This window comes from Oncorhynchus gorbuscha, unplaced genomic scaffold (assembly GCF_021184085.1).
Source record: "Oncorhynchus gorbuscha isolate QuinsamMale2020 ecotype Even-year unplaced genomic scaffold, OgorEven_v1.0 Un_scaffold_141:::fragment_3, whole genome shotgun sequence".
In the NCBI taxonomy this organism is placed as follows: Eukaryota; Metazoa; Chordata; class Actinopteri; order Salmoniformes; family Salmonidae; genus Oncorhynchus; species Oncorhynchus gorbuscha.
In genome coordinates, this window is record NW_025744684.1 from 1068115 (window position 1) to 1091472 (window position 23358).

At 47.7% G+C, this 23358-nt stretch overlaps 1 protein-coding gene across 2 annotated transcripts; it reads left to right on the forward strand.

The window, feature by feature from the left end:
• Positions 1-98: 98 nt before the first annotated feature.
• LOC124017042 (band 4.1-like protein 4B) lies at positions 99-16796 on the forward strand. 2 transcript variants are annotated; one of them, XM_046332401.1, is made up of 17 exons: positions 99-395; positions 526-895; positions 4713-4817; positions 6657-6699; positions 7118-7196; positions 7499-7543; positions 9700-9752; positions 9966-10086; positions 10703-10790; positions 10868-10956; positions 11151-11220; positions 12017-12186; positions 13022-13134; positions 13297-13327; positions 15010-15043; positions 15246-15340; positions 15607-16796. In XM_046332401.1, exons 2-17 carry the CDS (start codon positions 641-643, stop codon positions 15728-15730), a joined length of 1515 nt encoding a protein of 504 aa, XP_046188357.1. In that variant the 5' UTR covers positions 99-395; positions 526-640; the 3' UTR covers positions 15731-16796. The 2 variants fall into 2 exon arrangements, with proteins under 2 accessions (XP_046188357.1, XP_046188358.1); XM_046332402.1 differs by having other exon boundaries at positions 99-375.
• Positions 16797-23358: the final 6562 nt, after the last annotated feature.

Here is a 23358-nt window from a genome sequence, read left to right on the forward strand (position 1 = left end):
CCACCGCGCTGACCGTGGTGTCTCCTCTGGCCGGCAGAGAGCGCTGCTTCGCTGACAGCCTGACCCCAGTATATAAAACAAAAACAAAAAAAGTTTGTTCTGCGTTGTTTTTACGCAGGCGCAAAGCATGCTGTTTGTCCAGTTTCTCTGGTTGACTTACCTGTGAGGTGGAGCAGCTTCGGTTCTCCGTGAGAGGATTAAATAATGTCGACCACGGGTTTGGGTAAGCGCGTCCCGGGAGACTGTAACCTCATTCCTCGGTATATGAGACTACAGGGACGCCCGCTGCGGAGCTGCTCGAGATTTATATAGGATTTCAGAATCTGTGCAACAGCAGGTGCGCGAGCGAGGACAAACGGCGAGAGGAGACGAAGGGTGGGTGCTTCCGTGAGTGAGTGAGTAGTACGCTATTGAAACAGAATAAATACATGATTGGGAAATTCAACTGGTTGCTTTTTTTAATGCCAAATTGTCGGGTCCTGCTTAATTATGCGGCTGGTGATCCCCACGGCTGCCGAATTTCAGGATTCAGCCTGAAGCCTCCGTGCCTGCGGTGAGGGACTCTTCGCCCCGGGGTGGTGGCAGTGGGACAAACGCCACACACATTGTTTCCGTGGAGTAATTGTAAACAATTGGAAAGATGATGGGCTTCCTACGCCGGACGTTCAGCCACCGCTCGCGCAGACGGTTTCAGACATCGGACGAGTGGGACGGGAAAAAAAGAGGGGGAACCGCGAACCCCGCGCTCCTCGCGCACCAGCAGCAGGTCGTCCACGCGCCCGCCGTGGTGACCGGGGGAGCGGCGGTGCACATCCCAGCGGCTGGGACCGAGAAGGATGCAATCACCTGCCGCGTGCTGCTGCTGGATGGGTCGGACCTTAACGTGGATATACCAGTGAGTGTGTGGTGTCTCCATATTATTTTCAGACATAATTCTCTCAGCAGAATATCAAGTGACTGTTCTTCTATGGTTTAGGTCATTCAGCACCATGGAGTTTAACACCTGTCATTGTGTGTGTTCTGTGCAGTTAGGGGTAGGGCTACAGATGGTGTTGTGATCAGCCAATTCACCACATTACTTCCCCATTCTGACTGTTGGCAGGAAGCTGCATACCTCAGAGAAACCTCCACCTCCTGCCCATCTCCCTTCCCCTCTCTGCCCATCTCCCTTCCCCTCTCTGCCCATCTCCCTTCCCCTCTCTGCCCATCTCCCTTCCCCTCTCTGCCCATCTCCCTTCCCCTCTCTGCCCATCTCCCTTCCCCTCTGCCCATCTCCCTTCCCCCTCTGCCCATCTCCCTTCCCCCTTCCCATCCCCCTTCCCCCTGCCCATCTCCCTTCCCCATCCCCCTTCCCTCTGCCCATCTTCCCTTCTGCCCATCTCCCTTCCCCTGCCCATCTCCCTTCCCCCCTCTGCCCATCTCCCTTCCCCCCCCTCTGCCCATCCCCCTTCCCCTTCCCCATCCTCTGCCCATCTCCCTTCCCCTCTCTGCCCATCTCCCTTCCCCTCTCTGCCCATCTCCCTTCCCCTCTCTGCCCATCTCCCTTCCCCTCTCTGCCCATCTCCCTTCCCCTCTCTGCCCATCTCCCTTCCCCTCTCTGCCCATCTCCCTTCCCCTCTCTGCCCATCTCCCCTCTGCCCATCTCCCTTCCCCTCTCTGCCCATCTCCCTTCCCCTCTCTGCCCATCTCCCCATCCTTCCCCTCTCTGCCCATCTCCCCCCTTCCCATCCCCCTCCCCTCTCTGCCCATCTCCCTTCCCCTCTCTGCCCATCTCCCTTCCCCTCTCTGCCCATCTCCCTTCCCCTCTCTGCCCATCTCCCTTCCCCTCTCTGCCCATCTCCCTTCCCCTCTCTGCCCATCTCCCTCTCTGCCCATCTTCCCCTCTCTTCCCCTCTCTGCCCATCTCCCTTCCCCTCTCTGCCCATCTCCCTTCCCCTCCCATCTGCCCATCTTCCCTTCCCATCTCTTCTGCCCATCTCCCCCCTTCCCCATCTCTGCTCCATCTCCCTTCCCATCTCCCCTCTCTGCCCATCTCCTTCCCCTTCCCCATCTCTGCCCATCTCCCCCATTCCCCCTCTCTGCCCATCTCCCTTCCCCTCTCCCCATCTCCCTTCCCCTCTGCCCATCTCCCTTCCCCTCTCTGCCCATCTCCCTTCCCCTCTCTGCCCATCTCCCTTCCCCTCTCTGCCCATCTCCCTTCCCCTCTCTGCCCATCTCCCTCCCTCTCTCTGCCTCCTTCCCGCCATCCTCAGTTTTCTGTCTCTCTCTTGTCTCTGTGAGTGAGTGATGTGATTTATCTAATGGTGCTGTGACAGAGAGAGAGTGTGTGTGTCCAGGGGAGACGTATCATGTTGTCTTGAGTTATATCTTAAAGGTTGAGTTTGTGCGTGTGTCATCGTGGTCAGTGAAGCCGTCTCATGCGTCACCTTTTGAATACATACAGGAAGTCAGACTGCTGAGGGAATCAAAGGTCATAGATGGAGAACCTATGACCTAATGTTACAGTAGAGATGCTAGTAGTTTATCATTATGATAATACGTTTGATTTGTATCAGGCAAAAAATTCTGGCAAATAGACAATACATCAGAACATGAGAGCAATTCACTGTTTGTGAAGATGTAAATTGTTGAAGTTAAATTAGTGCGCTGCAGGTGCGTGGAGCCAATATATGCTGTAGTTAAAAGGCTTTATGAATTTTGACTCCGGAGATGATTTCTTGCAGTGTGTGGAAGGCATCCTATCTTCAGAACGAAACAGTACATTCAGTAATATCACATTCAATCTAATCCAAACAGTAGGCTGTAACTTTGCCTTAGAGAATACAGGCTTGTGTATGTAAGGACTATTTCCTTTGATTTCTCTTGTTAATTAGAACTAGCTCCTGCTAACGGCCACCAGACGTCAGCTGACTGAAACCAGAGTCCATATAGCCTCTAACAGGAACAAGCCTGAACATGACTGCTGAATCTTCCCTCAGGGATTCATCTACAGTTTAAATGAATTCAATTGAACACTTGTCTTCATCCAAAATTGACCTGCTAGGGCCTGCTCCCTAGGGGAAGATGTTTAGGGTGGGGGTGCTGACTTTTATTTGTCAGGGGTCTGCTCATACAGGAGTAGTAGAGGCCAAGGGCACTACTTTTGTGAAAAATATATTAGGCATTTCAAATGTTTTTCTTGTGATATATCAGGGGGTGCTGTAGCACCCTCAACACCCCAGTGCTATGCCCCTAGGCACTTAAAGCTAGCCACTACCCCTAAACACTCATCTAGAGATTATTTGATGGGTACTAAAACTATGGTGTTCATTTAATTTTTTTCTGCCTTTCTTTAGGCTTGGTGGACTTTGTCCCATTTTTACTTGCACCTGCTGTTTAATCCAGATCTACACAGGAGCTTTGGGGGTGATATCTAGGGGGAATGTCTGTCTAGGGAAAGGGCTTTGGGGATGATATCTAGGGGGAATGTCTGTCTAGGGAAAGGGCTTTGGGGATGATATCTAGGGGAATGTCTGTCTAGGGAAAGGGCTTTGGGGATGATATCTAGGGGGGAATGTCTGTCTAGGGAAAGGGCTTTGGGGATGATATCTAGGGGAATGTCTGTCTAGGGAAAGGGCTTTGGGGATGATATCTAGGGGGAATGTCTGTCTAGGGAAAGGGCTTTGGGGGGATGATATCTAGGGGGAATGTCTGTCTAGGGAAAGGGCTTTGGGGATGATATCTAGGGGGAATGTCTGTGATATCTAGGGAAAGGGCTTTGGGGATGATATCTAGGGGGAATGTCTGTCTAGGGCTTTGGGGATGATATCTAGGGGGAATGTCTGTCTAGATGATATCTAGGGGGAATGTCTGTCTAGGGAAAGGGCTTTGGGGATGATATCTAGGGGGAATGTCTGTCTAGGGAAAGGGCTTTGGGGATGATATCTAGGGGGAATGTCTGTCTAGGGAAAGGGCTTTGGGGATGATATCTAGGGGAATGTCTGTCTAGGGAAAGGGCTTTGGGGATGATATCTAGGGGGAATGTCTGTCTAGGGAAAGGGCTTTGGGGATGATATCTAGGGGGAATGTCTGTCTAGGGAAAGGGCTTTGGGGATGATATCTAGGGGGAATGTCTGTCTAGGGAAAGGGCTTTGGGGATGATATCTAGGGGGAATGTCTGTCTAGGGAAAGGGCTTTGGGGATGATATCTAGGGGGAATGTCTGTCTAGGGAAAGTGCTTTGGGGATGATATCTAGGGGGAATGTCTGTCTAGGGAAAGTGCTTTGGTTAGGGGCTGGTTTGGGAGTGTGTTGTGCTGTGCTTTGACGGGAGCTGAGGAACAGGAAGGGCAAGAGTTTATTTATTTTTTGTGTGTGACCTCCAGCTCCATAACCACACACACAGGTTGGCAGGTTCATACTTGTTATCAGGGAACAAAGTACAAGGTAATCCTCTCTCTCTTTTAAAAACACACTTTGAGGGGTGCAGCTTTTTAGTGGTTTAGGGCATTGCATCTTGGTGGGTGTTCACCTCAAGAGCCCTATGGATTGTGGGTGTTTCAAAGACAAAGGCCTGAATTATGGCTTCTCCCTCAGGTCTTCTCCCTCTGATTCTGCCCCAGATGCAGTAATGACCCGCACTGTCATTCTGCTCCATATCCACTCACAAGGTCTAGGCTCTTTATTCTATAGCCTCCCTATTGTGACTATAATACATGTGTGTGTGTTTAATAGAAAAGGTCAAAGGGCCAGGAGCTGTTTGACCAGATCAGGTATCATCTGGACCTGGTGGAGGCCGACTACTTTGGACTGCAGTTCATGGACCCAGAACAAGTCTCAGTGAGTAGATATACATAAAGCCTCTGAACACACACACCACAACCTGCCATTGCTGAGGGGATTCCCTATGATGTAATGACACTAGTTAAATCAATCACAGTGTGGTGTTATGATTGATCTGATGCTCCAGCTATCTGTCATATTCTCTCTCCATCATATTATGTCTGTCTCTGCCTGTCGCTGTCTCTCTGCCTGTCGCTGTCTCTCTGCCTGTCGCTGTCTCTCTGCCTGTCGCTGTCTCTCTGCCTGTTGCTGTCTCTCTGCCTGTCGCTGTCTCTCTGCCTGTCGCTGTCTCTCTGCCTGTCGCTGTCTCTCTGCCTGTCGCTGTCTCTCTGCCTGTCGCTGTCTCTCTGCCTGTCGCTGTCTCTCTGCCTGTCGCTGTCTCTCTGCCTGTCGCTGTCTCTCTGCCTGTCGCTGTCTCTCTGCATGTCGCTGTCTCTCTGCCTGTCTCTCTGCCTGTCGCTGTCTCTCTGCCTGTCTCTCTGCCTGTCGCGGTCTCTCTGCCTGTCGCTGTCTCTCTGCCTGTCTCTCTGCCTGTCGCGGTCTCTCTGCCTGTCGCGGTCTCTCTGCCTGTCGCGGTCTCTCTGCCTGTCGCGGTCTCTCTGCCTGTCGCGGTCTGATCAGCTTTAGTATTGCAGATAGATTGTGGGTTCTATCAATGTAATTGTCTGCATCATTTCCAATCCCCCATACACGTTTTATATTTTCCTTTATTATTTTCCTCTACCACCTCTCCCCTAATTGGAGTAAAGTAATGGACAACAACACTTAGGCTTCTACTTCCAGCTTATACATATTACAAATTATTTTACAATAGTCATCTTTTGTTTGTTATTAGTCTCAGCCTTCAGCTCCACTCACCCCTCCCATCTATCTCGGAACCCCTCCCATCTATCTCGGAACCCCTCCCATCTATCTCGGAACCCCTCCCATCTATCTCAGAACCCTCCCATCTATCTCGGAACCCCTCCCATCTATCTCGGAACCCCTCCCATCTATCTCGGAACCCCTCCCATCTGGCCAGCAGCATAACACCCTGCATCCCACTGCTGGCCTGCTTCTGTAGCTAAGCAGTGTTGGTCCTGGATGGAGACCAGATGCAGCTGGAAGTGGTGTTGGAGGGCCAGTAGGAGGCACCCTTTCTTCTGATCTTAAAATAAATATATGTATCCTAATTCCCCACGGCAGTGATTGGGGACATTGCCCTGTGTTGGGTGTCCTGGGACGTTAAACGTGAGTCCTGATTATCTGTGGTCACTAAAGATCCCATGGCACTTATTGTAACCCCGGTGTCCTGGATAAATTCCCAATCTGGCCCTCATACCATCATGGCCACCTAATCATCCCCATCTTACAATTGGCTCATTCATCCCCTCTCCTCTCCCCTGTAACTACTAACTTACCTGGTAAAATAAGGGTTAATAAATAAATACATTCTCTGAACCCATCCCATCTGTCTTTGACCACAATCCTGTTTTGATTTCTATTTGCCATTTATTTTTCAGCTGTGATGTTTCACAAAAGTTCTGAACCTTTATATTCTCATAGTTACAGATTGTAAATTAAAGAAACAAGTTTGACAAAGTGTTATATTATTGATTGATTGACTATGACTTTTCAGATCACCCAGCAGTGCAATTTGAAGTGTTAGCTGCAGGTAAATGTTGCAATTCTTGGGCCATTCCTGGACCTGCGACCAAAAACAAGCTACATATGAACAGTACCAAAACAAATGCTCTAATGATTCTGTCTCTTCACAGCACAATCTGCAGAGCTGGGATGGTTGTAACCCCTTGTATGTATAACATTCTGTTGTCTACTTCTTTGTGTCTCTTGCAGCACTGGCTGGATGTGTCCAAGCCCATAAAGAAACAGATCAGAGGTCAGTCCATTCACTCCCACTATCTAATATTCTTAGTGTGTGTGTGGTGTATAGTTAATAACAAGCGACGGCCAGCTACTTTTACCAGACTGTTGGTAGTGTCCTCTACTTAATGTGTGTACTGTATACAGTGGGTGTGTGTGTAGGTAAGTGGGAAGGCACGTGGTTCATTACCAGCTGTTGACATGGTGATTAGTGAGTGGTGCAGGGTGACGCCAATGTTTACTTTGTCAGGAAACGCCCCTCTCACAGAGAGGGCTGCCTGGTTCTTACCCGAGTTTCCAGACTATTTTAAAATTAAGTGCCTGGTGTCCCCAAATATTTTTTATACTATATGTGATAGTCAGGCCAATCTCTTCTTTCCCCTAATTTAGTCCCCCTCTCTCTCTCTCGCTCGGTCTCCATTTCTCTGTTTCAGATGGTCCTCCATACAGACTGTTTTTCAGGGTGAAGTTCTACTCCTCAGAGCCCAATAACCTACATGAGGAGTTCACCAGGTAACACCACCACTGGCTGCCTGTGCTCACACACTCTAGCACACATGAATACACACACACACACACTCTCATATACATACTGTCTCATTCACACAATCTCACCCCCTCCTCGGTGTAGCGTAGAGGTGTAAGGGGGCAGTGCAGCTAATGATTTTGGTCCAGTGGGGAAGAGACTAATTAAGGCAAAATGGACTGAGACTTCTTCAGAGAGAGAAAGACTGTCTGTCAGTCAGTGTGAAAGAGGGAGAAAGATTGATTCTACATCAGTGGTTTTATTCTGACTCCTTTTGTCTGTGTTCCAGGTACCTGTTTGTGCTGCAGCTTCGACAAGACATTCTGTCCGGCAAGTAAGCAGCTCCTAACACCCCCGACACACACACACTAAACCTCTATCTCACTCTCTCTGTCTCTCATTCTCTCTCTCTATCTGGGTCGTGTCTCCTGTGTGTAGCTCTATAATAAAGTACAGGATCAGAACATCAGAGGGCTGCTAATTTGAAGAAAAGGACCTCTCCTCCCCAACACACATACACACACACATACACACACACACACACACATACACACACACACACACACACACACACACACACACACACACACACACACACACACACACACACACACACACACACACACACACACACACACACACACACACACACACACACACACACACACACACACACACACACACACACACACACACACACACACACACACACACACACACATACAGTGCATTTGGAAAGTATTGAGGCCCTTTCCATTTTTTCCACATTTTGTTGCGTTACAGCCTTATTCTAAAATTAATTATATTGATTAAAAAAATAATCTACACAAAATTCCTCTTAATGACAAAGCATAAACCGGTTTTTAGAAATGTTTGCAAATGTATAAAAACAGAAATGCCTTAAGTATTCAGACCCTTTGCTATGAGACCTTAAAATTGAGCTCCGGTGCATCCTGTTTCCATTGATCATCCTGTGGTAAATGCAATTGATTGAACATGATTTGGAAAGGCACACACCTCTCTATATAAGGTCCCACAGTTGACAGTGCATGTCAGAGCAAAAACCAAGCCATGAGGTTGAAGGAATTGTCCGTAGAGTTCAGAGACAGGATTGTGTTGAGGCACAGATCTGGGGAAGGGTACCAAAACATTTTTGCAGCGTTGAAGGTCCCCAACAACACAGTGGCCTCCATCATTCTTAAATGGAAGAAGTTTGGAACCACCGAGACTTTTCAGAGAGATGGCCGCACTGCCAAACTGAGCAATCGGGGGAGAATGGCCTTTATCAAGGAGGTGACCAAGAACCTGATGGTCACCCTGACTGAGCACTCCAGTTCCTCTGTGGAGATGGGAGAACCTTCCAGAAGGACAACCATCTCTGCAGCACTCCACCAGTCAGTTCTTTTTGGTAGAGGGGCCAGACAGAAGCCACACCTCAGTAAAAGGCACATGACCGCCTGCTTGGAGTTTGCCAAAAGGCACCTAAATAACTCTCAAACCATGAGAAACAAGATTCTCTGCTCTAGATTGAACTCTGTGGCCTGAATGCCAAGTGTTACGTCTGGAGGAAACCTAGCACCATCCCTACAGTGAAGCATGGCGGTGGCAGAATCATGCTGTGGGGGTGTTTTCAGTGGCAGGGACTGGGAGACTAGTCCAAAGATCCTTGATGAAAACCTGCTCCAGAGTGCTCAGGATTTCAGACTGGGGCGAAGGTTCACCTTCCAACAGGACAATGACCCTAAGCACACACCAAAGACAACGCAGGAGTGGCTTCGGGACAAGTCTCTGAATGTCCTTGAGTGGCCCAGCCTTTATTTAACTAGGCAAGTCAGTTAAGAACAAATTCTTATTTTCAATGACGGCCTAGGAACGGACGGCCTAGTGGGTTAACTGCTTGTTCAGGGGCAGAACGACAGATTTGTACCTTGTCAGCTCGGGGATTTGAACTTGCAACCTTCCAATGCTCTAACCACTAGGCTACCCTGAGCTCAATTGAACATCTCTGGAGAGACCTGAAAATAGCTGTGCAGGGACGCTCCCCATCCAACCTGGCAGAGCTTGAGACGATCTGCAGGGAAGAATGGGAGAAACTCCCCAAATACATGTGTGCCAAACTTGTAGCATCATACCCAAGAAGACCCAAGGCTGTAATCGCTGCCAAAGGTGCTTCAACAAAGTAATGAGTAAAGGGTGTGAATACTTGTGTAAATGTAATATTTCAGTTTATTTTTTAATACTACTTTAATACTTTTAATACTATTTCAAATCTGTTTTTGCTGTGTCATTATGGGGTATTGTGTGTGGATTGAGGACATAAAAAGAAAGAATTTTAGAATGAGGCTGTAGCATAATAATGTGGAAAAGGTCAAGGGGTCTGAATACTTTCTGAATGGACGGTACGTACACACACACAGATAGTGTTGGAAGTAACGCTGCATGCGGTGTGGTGTGATAACTCTGCTCTGGAACCTTCCTCTCTCCCTCCAGGTTGAAGTGTCCATATGATGTCTCAGTAGACCTGGGGGCCTACTGCTTACAGAGTAGGTGATGATTTACACACTACGGTATCTCTGGAATCAGAATTCATGTTTCTTTTACACCTGACTATAGTGTGTGTGTGTGTGTGTGTGTGTGTGTGTGTGTGTGTGTGTGTGTGTGTGTGTGTGTGTGTGTGTGTGTGTGTGTGTGTGTGTGTGTGTGTGTGTGTGTGTGTGTGTGTGTGTGTGTGTGTGTGTGTGTGTGTGTGTGTGTAGGTGAACTGGGGGACTGTGACCCTCTAGAGCATTCTCCTGAGCTGGTGTCAGAGTTTCGCTTCACACCCAAACAGAGTGAGACCATGGAGGCAGACATCTTTAACAAGTGGGTGGACCTAAGGTGAGTTAAAACGCCATCCAACAGGACATCTTCACTGGTGTCTGTCTGAACAGACTTTAGGTGTGTCTGGATAAGAACACAGGACAGGTGATAACCGCATGAACAATGTCTGGTTCTTTAACATCACACAGGTAGAGGAGTGTATCACTGGTGTTTTCTAGTGCTGTATCAACCCTATGTAAATCACCCTCTCTCTATATCTCTCTGTTTGCCTCTGTCTGTGTGACGGATCAAGGGATTAATCCCTGGAGCGTCTTGATTAAATCCAGGCAGTATTTAACCCTGCTAGTGTATGATCGCTCCAATCTCAGATTAGATTACACACACATACACTGGGGCTCACTGAGCTGACATGACACCAGTGCAAGCAAGAAACCAAAGATAAACCCTACTGAGTTCAGCTCTCTCTCTATTGGCCAGATAAACCCCTAGGCCCTAATCTGTTGGATGCACTTCCAATTTGTAAGTCGCTCTGGATAAGAGCGTCTGCTAAATGACTTAAATGTAAATGTAAATGTACATCTGAACTGGATTACTGCAAGAAATATGGAGGACATTCCACCCAGAGGGCAGGGTATGTGTGTTAGAGACTGAGCATGTGGTTTTGTTTCCCCAGGGGTAAGGATCCATCCCAGGCAGAGACCAGCTTCCTCAACAAGTGTAAATGGCTGGAGCTGTACGGAGTGGACATGCACTTTGTCAAGGTTGGTGCGTGTGCTGCTGTTGTCTGTGTTTGATGTTGTAGAGTAGCACTGAGCGTGTGACTGTGTGTTGTCCTCAGGGAAGGGACGGAGCAGAGTACGCTCTGGGTCTGACTCCCACTGGCATCCTGGTGTTTGAGGGCTCCACCAAGATAGGCCTCTTCTTCTGGTAAACACACACACAATTTGACATGAACACTCCAAAACACACAATAATATATTATTGAAAACAGCTGCGTAGTGTGTGTGTGTGTGTGTGTGTGTGTGTGTGTGTGTGTGTGTGTGTGTGTGTGTGTGTGTGTGTGTGTGTGTGTGTGTGTGTGTGTGTGTGTGTGTGTGTGTGTGTGTGTGTGTGTGTTCCAGGCCCAAGATCACCCGCCTGGATTTCAAAAAAAGTCGACTCACCCTAGTGGTGACGGAGGACGATGATCAGGTGAGCAATACACAAATATCCCTGCCCATGACCCCACTCTCCGAGGGTGTCTCATATATGCATGCGGTGTGTGTGGATTGCCTTTCCTTCCAGTTCTCTGCTGCCACTGACTGAAACAAACTGCAAAAATCACTGAACCTGGAGATTCCCATCTCCCTCACTAGCTTTAAGAACCAGCTGTCAGAGCAGCTCACAGATCATTGCACCTGTTCATAGCCCATCTGTATACAGCCCATCCATCTACCTCATCCCCATACTGTATTTATTTATTTTGCTCATTTTGCACCACAGTATCTCTACTTGCACATTCATCTTCTGCACATCTATCATTCCAGTGTTTAATTGCTATATTGTAATTACTTCGCCACCGTGGCCTATTTATTGCCTTAACTCCCTTATTTGACCTTATTTACACTCACTGTATATAGACTTTGTTTTCTTTTTTTTTCTACTGTATTATTGACTATGTTTTGTTCATTCCATGTGTAACTTTGTGTTGTTGTATGTGTCGAACTGCTATGCTTTATCTTGGCCAGGTCGCAGTTGCAAATGAGAAGTTGTTCTCAACTAGCTTACCTGGTTAAATAAAGGTGAAATAAAAAATAAATGTAAAAAATATGCAAAGAAAACCATTTCCATTCAACACCACCACACATTTACAGGCTACACACTTATACGTTATCGCCCCCTATTTCACCTTTTGACTTGACAGCAGAGACCATTTCATTGACATTGAAATATTTGGACTGCTTTTGTCGGAGTGGTGTTTGATTGTGATTGGCTGTTGTGTGTTTAGGGGCGGGAGCAAGAGCACACATTTGTGTTCCAGTTGGACAGTTCGAAGACGTGTAAACACTTGTGGAAATGTGCTGTGGAGAGCCACTCCTTCTTCCGGCTGCGCCAGCCCACAGCTGGGAAGGCCTCCAGCAGTGACTTCACACGCCTTGGATCACGTTTCAGGTTCAGGTGGGTGGGGCTCGCACCAACACTCAACTCTACAACAGAGGTTGTGCCCAAAATAGCACCCTATTCCTTATATAGTGCACCACTTTTGACCAGAGTTCTAGGGTGCACTATATAGTGAATAGAGTGCCATGTTGGATGCACTCTGAGACTAGGTAGGGTTCTGGTCAAAAGTAGTGCACTAACTGAGGACTAGTTTGTCATCTGAGATGCAAGTTCTGTCTCTATGGTTACATGATGGAAGCTATGGTTACAGGGAAATACCGTTTGTTTACATGTCAAACAAGAATAACCTCTTCAGATATACACACTATTCCATGCATCTATCACCAACATACAGGGACGCAGTATGTTGAGTCATGTAAATGTTCTGTACATCCTGACATGCCAAATACAGTGATGCCAGCTACTGTTCATCGTCGTTAAAGGGAAACTTGGGGGTTTTGGCAATGAAGCCCTTTATCTACTTCCCCAGAGTCAGATTGACTCAACGATACCATTTTTATGTATCTGCATCCAGTGTTAACTTCCTTATCAGCAGTTTCATGAACCAATGCTAACTGGCATTAGCGCATGATTGGAAGTTTATATCTACTAGCATGCTAGTAGTTACCATAGACTTCCAGTCGTTGTGCTAATGCCAGTTAGCAATCACGCTAACTCTAGTTAGCAAATTCCTTTAAACTGGGTTGGTATATTCTCCCCAGTACACTATAGCCTATACCCTACATCCCTACAGCTCCCAGCAGGGACATAAAAAATGGTATCAACGAGTTTATCTGACTCACTGCCAAAATCCTGAAGTATCCCTTTAAAGTGTTCTCTCTCTCCTTGTCAGTGGAAAGACTGAGTACCAGGCGACCCACGGAGGGAGGCTGAGGAGGACCAGTACGTTTGAGAGGCGACCCAGCAAGAGATACCCCTCTCGCACTCACTCACTGGGTGGCAAGGGTTCGTATATTCTCCCCAGTACACACTATAGCATATAACCTACATCCCTACAGCTCCCAGTTCCCCCATACAGTAAAACACCCATACAGGCAGTTTCTCATGTCAATTATCCTGTGCTTGATTCACTGACCTGATGTAACCTGGCTTTCTCTCTCTCTACAGTCCTCTCTCCAGCCAAACCACCACATATCAGGTGGGTCCCTGAGAGCACAGGACAACCAAGCATGTACAGAGCCCTTAGAAAGTATTCACACCCCTTGACCTTTTTCTACATTTTGTTGTTACAAAGTGGGATTAAATGGATTTAATTGTAACTTTGTGTCAACGATCTACACAAAATATACTAATGTCAAGATGGAAGAAAAATGCTGACATTTGTAAAAAATTAAACACCAATGTATCTTGATTAGATAAGTATTCAACCACCTGAGTCAATACATGTTAGAATCACCTGTGGCAGCGATTAGCAGTCTTTCTGGGTGAGTCTCTAAGACTTTCCACACCTGGATTGTGCAACATTTGCCTATTATTTTTTTCTAAGTTCTTCAAGCGCTGTCAAATTGGTTGTTGATCATTGCTAGACAACCATTTTCACTTTCAGGTCTTGCCATAGATTTTCATGCAGATTTAAGTAAAAACTATAACTCAGCCACTCAGGAACATTCACCGTCTTGGTAAGCAACTCCAGTATAGATTTGGCCTTGTGTTTTAGGTTATTGTCCTGCTGAAAGGTGAATTCATCTCCCAGTGTTTGGTGGAAAGCAGACTGAACCAGGTTTTCCTTTAGGATTTTTCCTGAAAACTCCCCAGTCCTTAACAATTACAAGCATACCCATAACATGATGCAGCCACCACTATCCTTGAAAATACAGAGTGATATGTTGCATATTTGATTTGCCCCAAACATAACACTTTGTAATCAGGAAAAAAAGTGATTTGCTTTGCCACATTGCAGTATTACTTTAGTGCCTTGTTGCAAACAGGAGGAATATTTGTATTCTGTACAGGCATCCTCCTTTTTATGCCGTCAATTAGGTTTGTATTGTGGAGTAACTACAATGTTTTTCCATCCTCAGTTCTCTCCTATCACAGCCATTACACTCTTAACTGTTTTAAAGTCACCATTGGCCTCATGGGGAAATTCCTGAGCAGTGTCCTTCCTCTCTGAGGAAGGACACTGAGTTAGGAATGACGCCTGTATCTTTGTAGTGACTGGGTGTATTGGTACACCATCCAAAGTGTAATTAATAACTTCACCATGCTCAAAGGGATATTCCATGTGGGCTTTAAAAAATATATATATAATTAATACCAATGGGTGCATTTCTTTGCGAGGCATTGTAAAACCTCCCTGGTCTTTGTGGTTGAAATTCACTGCTCGACTGAGGAACCTTACAATTATCTGTATGTGTGGGGTACAGAGATAAGGTAGTCATTAAAAAAAATATTATTTCACATACAGTGAGTCCATGCAACTTATTTTTACATGTTAAGCACATTTTTACTTCTGAATTTATTTTGGCTTGCTGCCTAAACTAAGGGGTTGAATACTTATTGACTCAAGACATTGCAGCTTTTGATTTGTAAACATTTCTGAAAGCATAATTCCACTTGGACATTATGAGATGTTTTATGTAGGCCGGTAGAGCATATTTAATCCATTTTCTAATTCCGGCTGTAACACAAGTGGAGAAAGTCCAGTGGTGCGAGTCCTTTCTGGAGGAGTTGAATGTTTCGCCTCTATTCATGTTAAAGAGCACTATGGTAATGAGCAAGATGTACATTTTATAACAATGTATGGAAATGACATATGTTTCGATTAATGATCTGTATGTAAATGTGATCTTATTGAGCAGTTATATTGTTATTTTTCAGCGCCCACACCAGCCCCGAACCTAGTCTACACCCAGTAAGACACACACACACACACACACACACACACACACACACACACACACACACACACACACACACAATGGTTCCTCATGGATATGAAGGTTAAAAGGAAAACGTCAGTGGATACCTTTGTGACTGATTACCATGGCAATGCACCTGCAGTATTCAACTGAATATTATTTTCTCAGTCTTTTTCTCCATCTATCTCTGTTCAGTACCAGCGTAACATCCCTATAGCCCATGAGCCTTGGCACCCAGCCCTCACACCCCCCATCTACCTACAACACTCAGGACACACATCCCCGCTCAGGTGAGACAGACTGACAGACATAGATAGGTAAGACAGTTGTCTTCTTACTGGTGTATAGTGAGTCCCCCTAGCCCATAGGCTTCTCATTCCAGAGGTGCTCTCTCTCTCTCTGTCGGGTATCTGCTATGTTTTTCTTTTTGAATGTCTCTTTCACGTCATATCACTGTTACATCATTCATGTGTTGCATCATTTAGACAGGCTGTGTGTGTGCGTGTGTGTATGCTTACCATATATGTGTACCGTGTGTGTCATTTCCCATGTCCAGAGCGCCTGCTGCAGTAGCAGTGAGTCAAGAGCCCAGTCATCGGTCAGTACCAGAGAGGTCCAGCGGGTCTTTCCCAGGATCCATCAGTGTGGTGTACAGAGACAAGGTCATGACTGCACTCTGACCCCTCCACCCTAACCTCTACAGCTCTGACTGAGGACCTTGTCCCAGCACCCTGTCCCAAACCCACCTCTAAATCTAAACTCTAGCACATAGCATATGCATACGAGACAACTGGAATACAGAAGACTGAGAGAGACTGGGAGACAGAAACACTCTAGTTGTGGACTCATGGACCAAAATACCTCGCCATCCTCATCACCATCATTGCACACCAGCCTTGTCTACCATGTCTCTTGTCCATCAGATCACCACCACCACACCACCATGCTGTGGAGACAGAGACTCCGAACAGAAAGAGAGAGACTTTAAACACAGACACCATAGAGAGATCTCTCTCCTAGTGGATTGGACCATGATGTTCAGTTAGTTCATGCAATTGTTGTTGATACTTTAGTGGCTGAATGCTACAAAGTCCTCAAATGTAACTGGGTAAGATTGAAATCACGTTTATGCTTTACAAAACAGACATACCGAGACATTATTTTTCTGCCCAGTTAGCGGGTAGATTTGCTTTCAGCCAAATCCTTTTAGAGCAAGCCAAATAATTTCATCTTTTGAAAAGTTGTCCTAGCTCAGGATTCACTGTTTGAATGTAAGATGCCAATCATTTGAGTGTGTGTGAAGTAGTCTGTCATCATTAACTGCTTTAACTAGGGATCACATGGTTCTACATTACATCTGTAGGGGAATATAGCTACTTTGGAAATCTCAGCTAAACCATGAAGGAAAATGTTCTCGTTAAATCCGTATCAGCAATATATACATTACAATATATACATTACAATGTCATGTTACGGAAGTCTTGCGTCTACTGCTGCATATCTGCCTTTATTCTTCAGAGGCATGAATGTTGTGTGTGAGGGGTTCTGACTCAGCTGAATCAACCCCCAAAGATACATAGAATGGCTCTGATGGCCTTGTTTACCTGTGTTAATGCTGATTGTGTTTACATCCTCTCCGTGCTCAACATTACTTCCTGTTGCCTTAAAATTGTTACTCTTATCACAACCAGCCTTAGATTGGTTGCTACAGCCTTGTTGATTAAACGCACTGCTTAAACTCCTTCACTGAAGTTGAATAATGTACACGTGTACACACACACACTGAATGGCTGTTAAATGATGTGCTATACACACACACACTGAATGGCTGTTAAATGATGTGCTATACACACAACCACACACAGACTACCAAAGCACAGGTGGCTGATTGTACCTTAATTGGGGAAGACTGGCTCATAGAATGTTATCAAATGTGGTTTCCATGAGCTACCCTCCCCTCAGTAGCCTGTGTACCAAAGAGAGGTTTTAAAAACTGGTGTTACTGTGTGGTAAAGAAGGTGGAACAGGGTGCTGGTCTGGTTCTGGGTTTCTGGACTGTGTGTTTGAGTGTGATGTGCTGTCCCCAGTTTCCCTCGGCATGGTCCTGACCTGGGAGGGGAGCAGCAGTTCAGTGTTGAGGAGAACGAGACGCCGTACTCTGGAAGCATACACCATTGCCACCGCAGACACACACACTACGACAACAGCCAGGAGACTTACTGTCACACACACAGCAAGAACAGTGAGTATACACACATGGGTATACATACTATGGCAGCCAGGTTATAGACACCAGGTTATAGACACCACAGGCAACCAGGTTATACACACCATGGCAGCCAGGTTATAGACACCACAGGCAACCAGGTTATACACACCACGGCAGCCAGGTTATAGACACCACAGGTAGCCAGGTTATAGACACCAGGTTATACACACCACAGGCAACCAGGTTATACACACCACGGCAGCCAGGTTATAGACACCACAGGTAGCCAGGTTATACACACCTCGGCAGCCAGGTTACAGACACCACGGCAGCCATGTTATAGACACCACGGCAGCCATGTTATAGACGCCACGGCAGCCAGGTTATACACACCACGGCAGCCAGGTTATACACGCCTCGGGAGCCAGGTTATACACACCACGGCAGCCAGGTTATAGACACCAGGTTATACACACCACGGCAGCCAGGTTATACACATCTCGGCAGCCAGGTTATAGACGCCACGGCAGCCAGGTTATACACACCACGGCAGCCAGGTTATACACACCACGGCAGCCAGGTTACACACACCACGGCAGCCAGGTTACACACACCTCGGCAGCCAGGTTACACACACCTCGGCAGCCAGGTTATAGACACCACAGGTAGCCAGGTTATAGACACCAGGTTATACACACCACAGCAGACAGGTTATACACGCCTCTGCAGCCAGGTTATAGATACCAGGTTATACACACCACAGCAGCCAGGTTATAGACACCACGGCAGTCAGGTTATACACGCCATGGCAGCCAAGTTATAGACACCACGGGTAGCCAGGTTATAGACACCAGGTTATACACACCACGGCAGCCAGGTTATAGACAGCAGGTTATAGACACCACAGGTAGCCAGGTTATAGACACCAGGTTATACACACCACGGCAGCAAGACTATACACATCTCGGCAGCCAGGTTATACACACCACGGCAGCCAGGTTATAGACACCACGGCAGCCAGGTTATAGACACCACGGCAGCCAGGTTATAGACACCACGGCAGCCAGGTTATAGACACCACAGGTAGCCAGGTTATAGACACCAGGTTATACACACCACGGCAGCAAGATTATACACACCATGGCAGCCAGGTTATACACACCACGGCAGCCAGGTTATACACACCACGGCAGCCAGGCTATACACACCACGGCAGCCAGGCTATACACACCACGGCAGCCAGGCTATACACACCACGGCAGCCAGGTTATACACACCACGGCAGCCAGGCTATACACACCACGGCAGCCAGGTTATACACACCTCGGCAGCCAGGTTATACACACCACGGCAGCCAGGTTATAGACACCACAGGTAGACAGGTTATAGACACCAGGTTATACACACCTCGGCAGCCAGGCTATACACACCACGGCAGCCAAGTTATACACACCACGGCAGCCAGATTATACACACCTCGGCAGCCAGGTTATACACACCACGGCAGCCAGGTTATAGACACCACAGGTAGACAGGTTATAGACACCAGGTTATACACACCTCGGCAGCCAGGTTATACACACCACGGCAGCCAGGTTATAGACACCACAGGTAGACAGGTTATAGACACCAGGTTATACACACCACGGCAGCCAGGTTATAGACACCACAGGTAGACAGGTTATAGACACCAGGTTATACACACCACGGCAGCCAGGTTATACACACCACGGCAGCCAGGTTACACACACCACGGCAGCCAGGTTACACACACCACGGCAGCCAGGTTATAGACACCACAGGTAGCCAGGTTATAGACACCAGGTTATACACACCACAGCAGACAGGTTATACACGCCTCTGCAGCCAGGTTATAGATACCAGGTTATACACACCACAGCAGCCAGGTTATAGACACCACGGCAGTCAGGTTATACACGCCATGGCAGCCAAGTTATAGACACCACGGGTAGCCAGGTTATAGACACCAGGTTATACACACCACGGCAGCCAGGTTATAGACACCAGGTTATAGACACCACAGGTAGCCAGGTTATACACACCAGGTTATACACACCACGGCAGCCAGGTTATACACACCTCGGCAGCCAGGTTATACACACCACGGCAGCCAGGTTATACACACCACGGCAGCCAGGTTATACACACCACGGCAGCCAGGTTATACACACCACGGCAGCCAGGTTATACACACCACGGCAGCCAGGTTATAGACACCACAGGTAGCCAGGTTATAGACACCAGGTTATACACACCACGGCAGCAAGATTATACACATCTCGGCAGCCAGGTTATACACACCACGGCAGCCAGGTTATAGACACCACGGCAGCCAGGTTATAGACACCACGGCAGCCAGGTTATAGACACCACAGGTAGCCAGGTTATAGACACCAGGTTATACACACCACGGCAGCAAGATTATACACAACACGGCATTCAGGTTATAGACACCAGGTTATACACACACCACGGCAGCCAGGTTATAGACACCACAGGTAGCCAGGTTATAGACACCACAGGCAGCCAGGTTATAGACACCACAGGCAGCCAGGTTATACACACCACAGCAGCCAGGTAATCGGCAGCCAGGTTATAAACACCACGGCAGCCAGGTTATAGACACCAGGTTATACACACCAAGGCAGCCAGGTTATACACGCCATGGCAGCCAGGTTATAGACACCACAGGTAGCCAGGTTATAGACACCAGGTTATACACACCACGGCAGCCAGGTTATACACACCTCGGCAGCCAGGTTATAGACGCCACAGCAGCCAGGTTATACACATCACGGCAGCCAGGTTATACACATCACGGCAGCCAGGTTATACACACCACGGCAGCCAGGTTATAGACACCACAGGTAGCCAGGTTATAGACACCAGGTTATACACACCACGGCAGCCAGGTTACATACACCTCGGCAGCCAGGTTACAGACACCACGGCAGCCAGGTTATAGACACCACAGGTAGCCAGGTTATAGACACCACAGGTAGCCAGGTTATAGACACCACAGGTAGCCAGGTTATAGACACCACAGGTAGCCAGGTTATAGACACCAGGTTATACACACCATGGCAGCCAGGTTATTGTCACAATAATGAGTGAAGAGGTGTGGAGTCAGGCGCAGAGAGCAAAAGATGTGGGAAAAACAACACGCTTTAATGTCCCGGAAACATAACATGTACAAAGTGAAAACACAAATGAACAGAAATATAAACGGACAGCATGAAACCCAAAATGCAAACAAAATACACTCAACCAACAAAACAGACGAACAAGCCCACACGAAACAGAAGCGGGCTAAACAGACTATATATAACCCTATCCTAACAACCAAACTAGAAACAGGTGCTACCAATTAGACAAAACTAAACGAACACAGAACAACGGATCGGCGATAGCTAGTAGACCGACGACGACAGCGCCACCCGAACAAGAAGGGGAGTCACCTTCGGTACAGTACCCCCTCCTGACGCCCCGCAGCAGCCAGGTTATCCGGACGGACGATGGAATTCACTCAACATGGATGGGTCTGGAATATCCCAACCCAGCACCTCTCCTCCGGACCGTACCCCTCCCAGTCGACAGGTTATCTCACCCGGCGTCTCGAGTCCAGAATAGCTCGTATCTTGTACGCACCCCTCGATGTCCAGAGGGGTTAGTACCTCATTTTCCTGCATGGGACCAGCTACCACCGGCCTGAGAAGAGACACATGAAATGAGGGGTTAATACGATAATACGAAGGAAGTAATAATCGATAACAAACCTCATTTATTCTCCTCAGGACTTTAAATGGCCCTATACACTGCGGACCCAGCTTCCGGCAGGGCAAACAGAGGCAGGTTTCGGGTAGAGCCAGACCCTGTCCCCAGGTGCAAACACAGGGGCCTCACTACGGTCACGCTCTTCTTCTGCCTTATACTCGCTTGGCGTAATGACTCCTGGACAGGTCTCAGGTTATACCGCAGGAGCCTCAGTCTGGCTCTGATGCCAGGTGCCAGGACTGGCTGGTACCCCAACACGCACTCAAATGGTGACATGTTGGTAGAAGAGTGGCCTGGGCTAGCCCAGGGAATTATCTCGCCCACTCGCCTGGCCGGTCCTGGCAATACGACCGCAGAAACCTACCCACCTCCTGGTTAACCTGGACCTGTCCTCAGTGTCATAGAGTCTTGACAGCAGCCTTAGTGTTGAGGAACCTGGTCTATATGAGACAGTGAAACGAAATCTGGTTGGCCCACCTTGCCTGACGACAGTCTCCTAGCTGATCGGATATACTCCAGGTTACGATGGTCAGTCCAGATAAGGAAAGGGTGCTTAGCCCCCTCAAGCCAGTGTCTCCACACCTTCAGGGCCTTAACCATAGCCAACAACTCCCTATCCCCCACATCATAATTCCGCTCCGCTGGCCCGAGTTTCTTAGAAAAAAGGCACAGGGGCGGAGCTTATGGCACACCCGAACGCTGTGAGAGCACAGCTCAACCCCAGCCTCGGATGCGTCCACCTCTACTATAAACGCCAAAGAAGGGTCCGGATGTGCCAACACCGGCGCTTTAGTAAACATCGCCTTCAACTTATGAAAAGCTCCGTTCGCCTCTGCTGACCACTGTAAACGCACCGGTCCCCCTTCAGCAGTGAGGTAATAGGGGCAGCTACCTGACCAAAACCCCGGATAAACCTCCGGTAGTAATTGGCAAATCCCAGAACCGCTGCACCTCCTTTACCGTGGTCGGAGTCGGCCAATTACGCACGGCCTTAACGCGGTCACCCTCCATTACCAAACCAGAGCTGGAAATACGATAACCCAGGAAGGAAACTGATTGTTTGAAAAACTCACATTTCTCCGCCTTCACATACAGGTCATGCTCCAGCAGTCGTCTAAGAACTTTACGCACAAGAGATACATGCGCAGAGCGTGTAGCGGAGTAGATCAAAATATCGTCAATATAAACCACTACACCCTGTCCGTGCAGGTCTCTGAGTATTTCATCCACGAAGGATTGAAATATAGCTAGAGCATTCTTTAAACCGTTTGGCATGACGAGATACTCATAATGGCCCGACGTAGTGCTAAATGCAGTTTTCCACTCATCTCCCTTCCGAATACGCACCAAATTATAAGCACTCCTGAGATCCAGTTTAGTGAAGAACTGCGCTCCGTGAAATGATTCCACCTCCGTAGCAATGAGAGGTAGTGGGTAACTAAAACCCACTGTGATGGAATTTAGACCTCTATAATCAATACACGGACGCAAACCACCATCTTTTTTCTTCACAAAAAAGAAACTCGAAGAGACAGGTGACATGGAGGGCTGAATGTACCCCTGTCCCAGAGCCTCGGTGATATCATTTTCCATAGCCACCTTCTCCTCCTGAGACAAAGGATACACATGACTCATGGGAAGTGCAGCGTTAACCTGGAGATTTATCACGCAATCCCCCTGCCTATGGGGTGGTAATTGGGTCGCTTTCTTTTTACTGAAAACGATAGCCAAATCATCATACTCAGCTGGAATGCGCACGGTGGAAACCTGGTCTGGACTCTCCACCGTTGTAGCACCGATGGAAACCCCTACACAACTGCCTGAACACTCATCAGACCACCCCTGTAGAGTTCCCTGTTTCCACGAAATCGTAGGATTATGAATAGCCAGCCAGGGAATCCCCAGAACAACTGGAAACGCAGGTGAATCGATAAGGAACAAACTAATTCGCTCCTTGTGATTCCCCTGCGTAATCATCTCCAACGAAATTGTGGCTTTCTTCACCAGCCCTGACCCTAATGGTCGACTATCTAAAGAGTGCACGGGAAAAGGGGGGTTTACTTTTACTAACGGAATCCTCAACCTCTGAGCGAGTCCGCGATCTATAAAGTTTCCAGCTGCGCCTGAATCTACCAGTGCCTTATGCTGGAGAGAAGGAGAATAATTTAGGAAACAAATTAATAGGAACATGTGACCAACAGGAAACTCTGGGAGTGTGGTGCTTACTCACCTGGGGTGACCGATGAGTATTCTGCCTGCCCTCATGATTCCCAGATGAAATCCTCCAGCACCGACCAGACGTGT

What these genes read in the sequence shown, in the direction of transcription:
- LOC124017042 (XM_046332401.1), top strand. Translation starts at nt 641, where the DNA reads ATGATGGGCTTCCTACGCCGGACGTTCAGCCACCGCTCGCGCAGACGG. An exon ending in CATAAAGAAACAGATCAGAG is followed by an intron (nt 6,700 to 7,117) that starts GTCAGTCCATTC and finishes TCTCTGTTTCAG; the next exon opens with ATGGTCCTCCATACAGACTG. An exon ending in AACAAGTGGGTGGACCTAAG is followed by an intron (nt 10,087 to 10,702) that starts GTGAGTTAAAAC and finishes TTGTTTCCCCAG; the next exon opens with GGGTAAGGATCCATCCCAGG.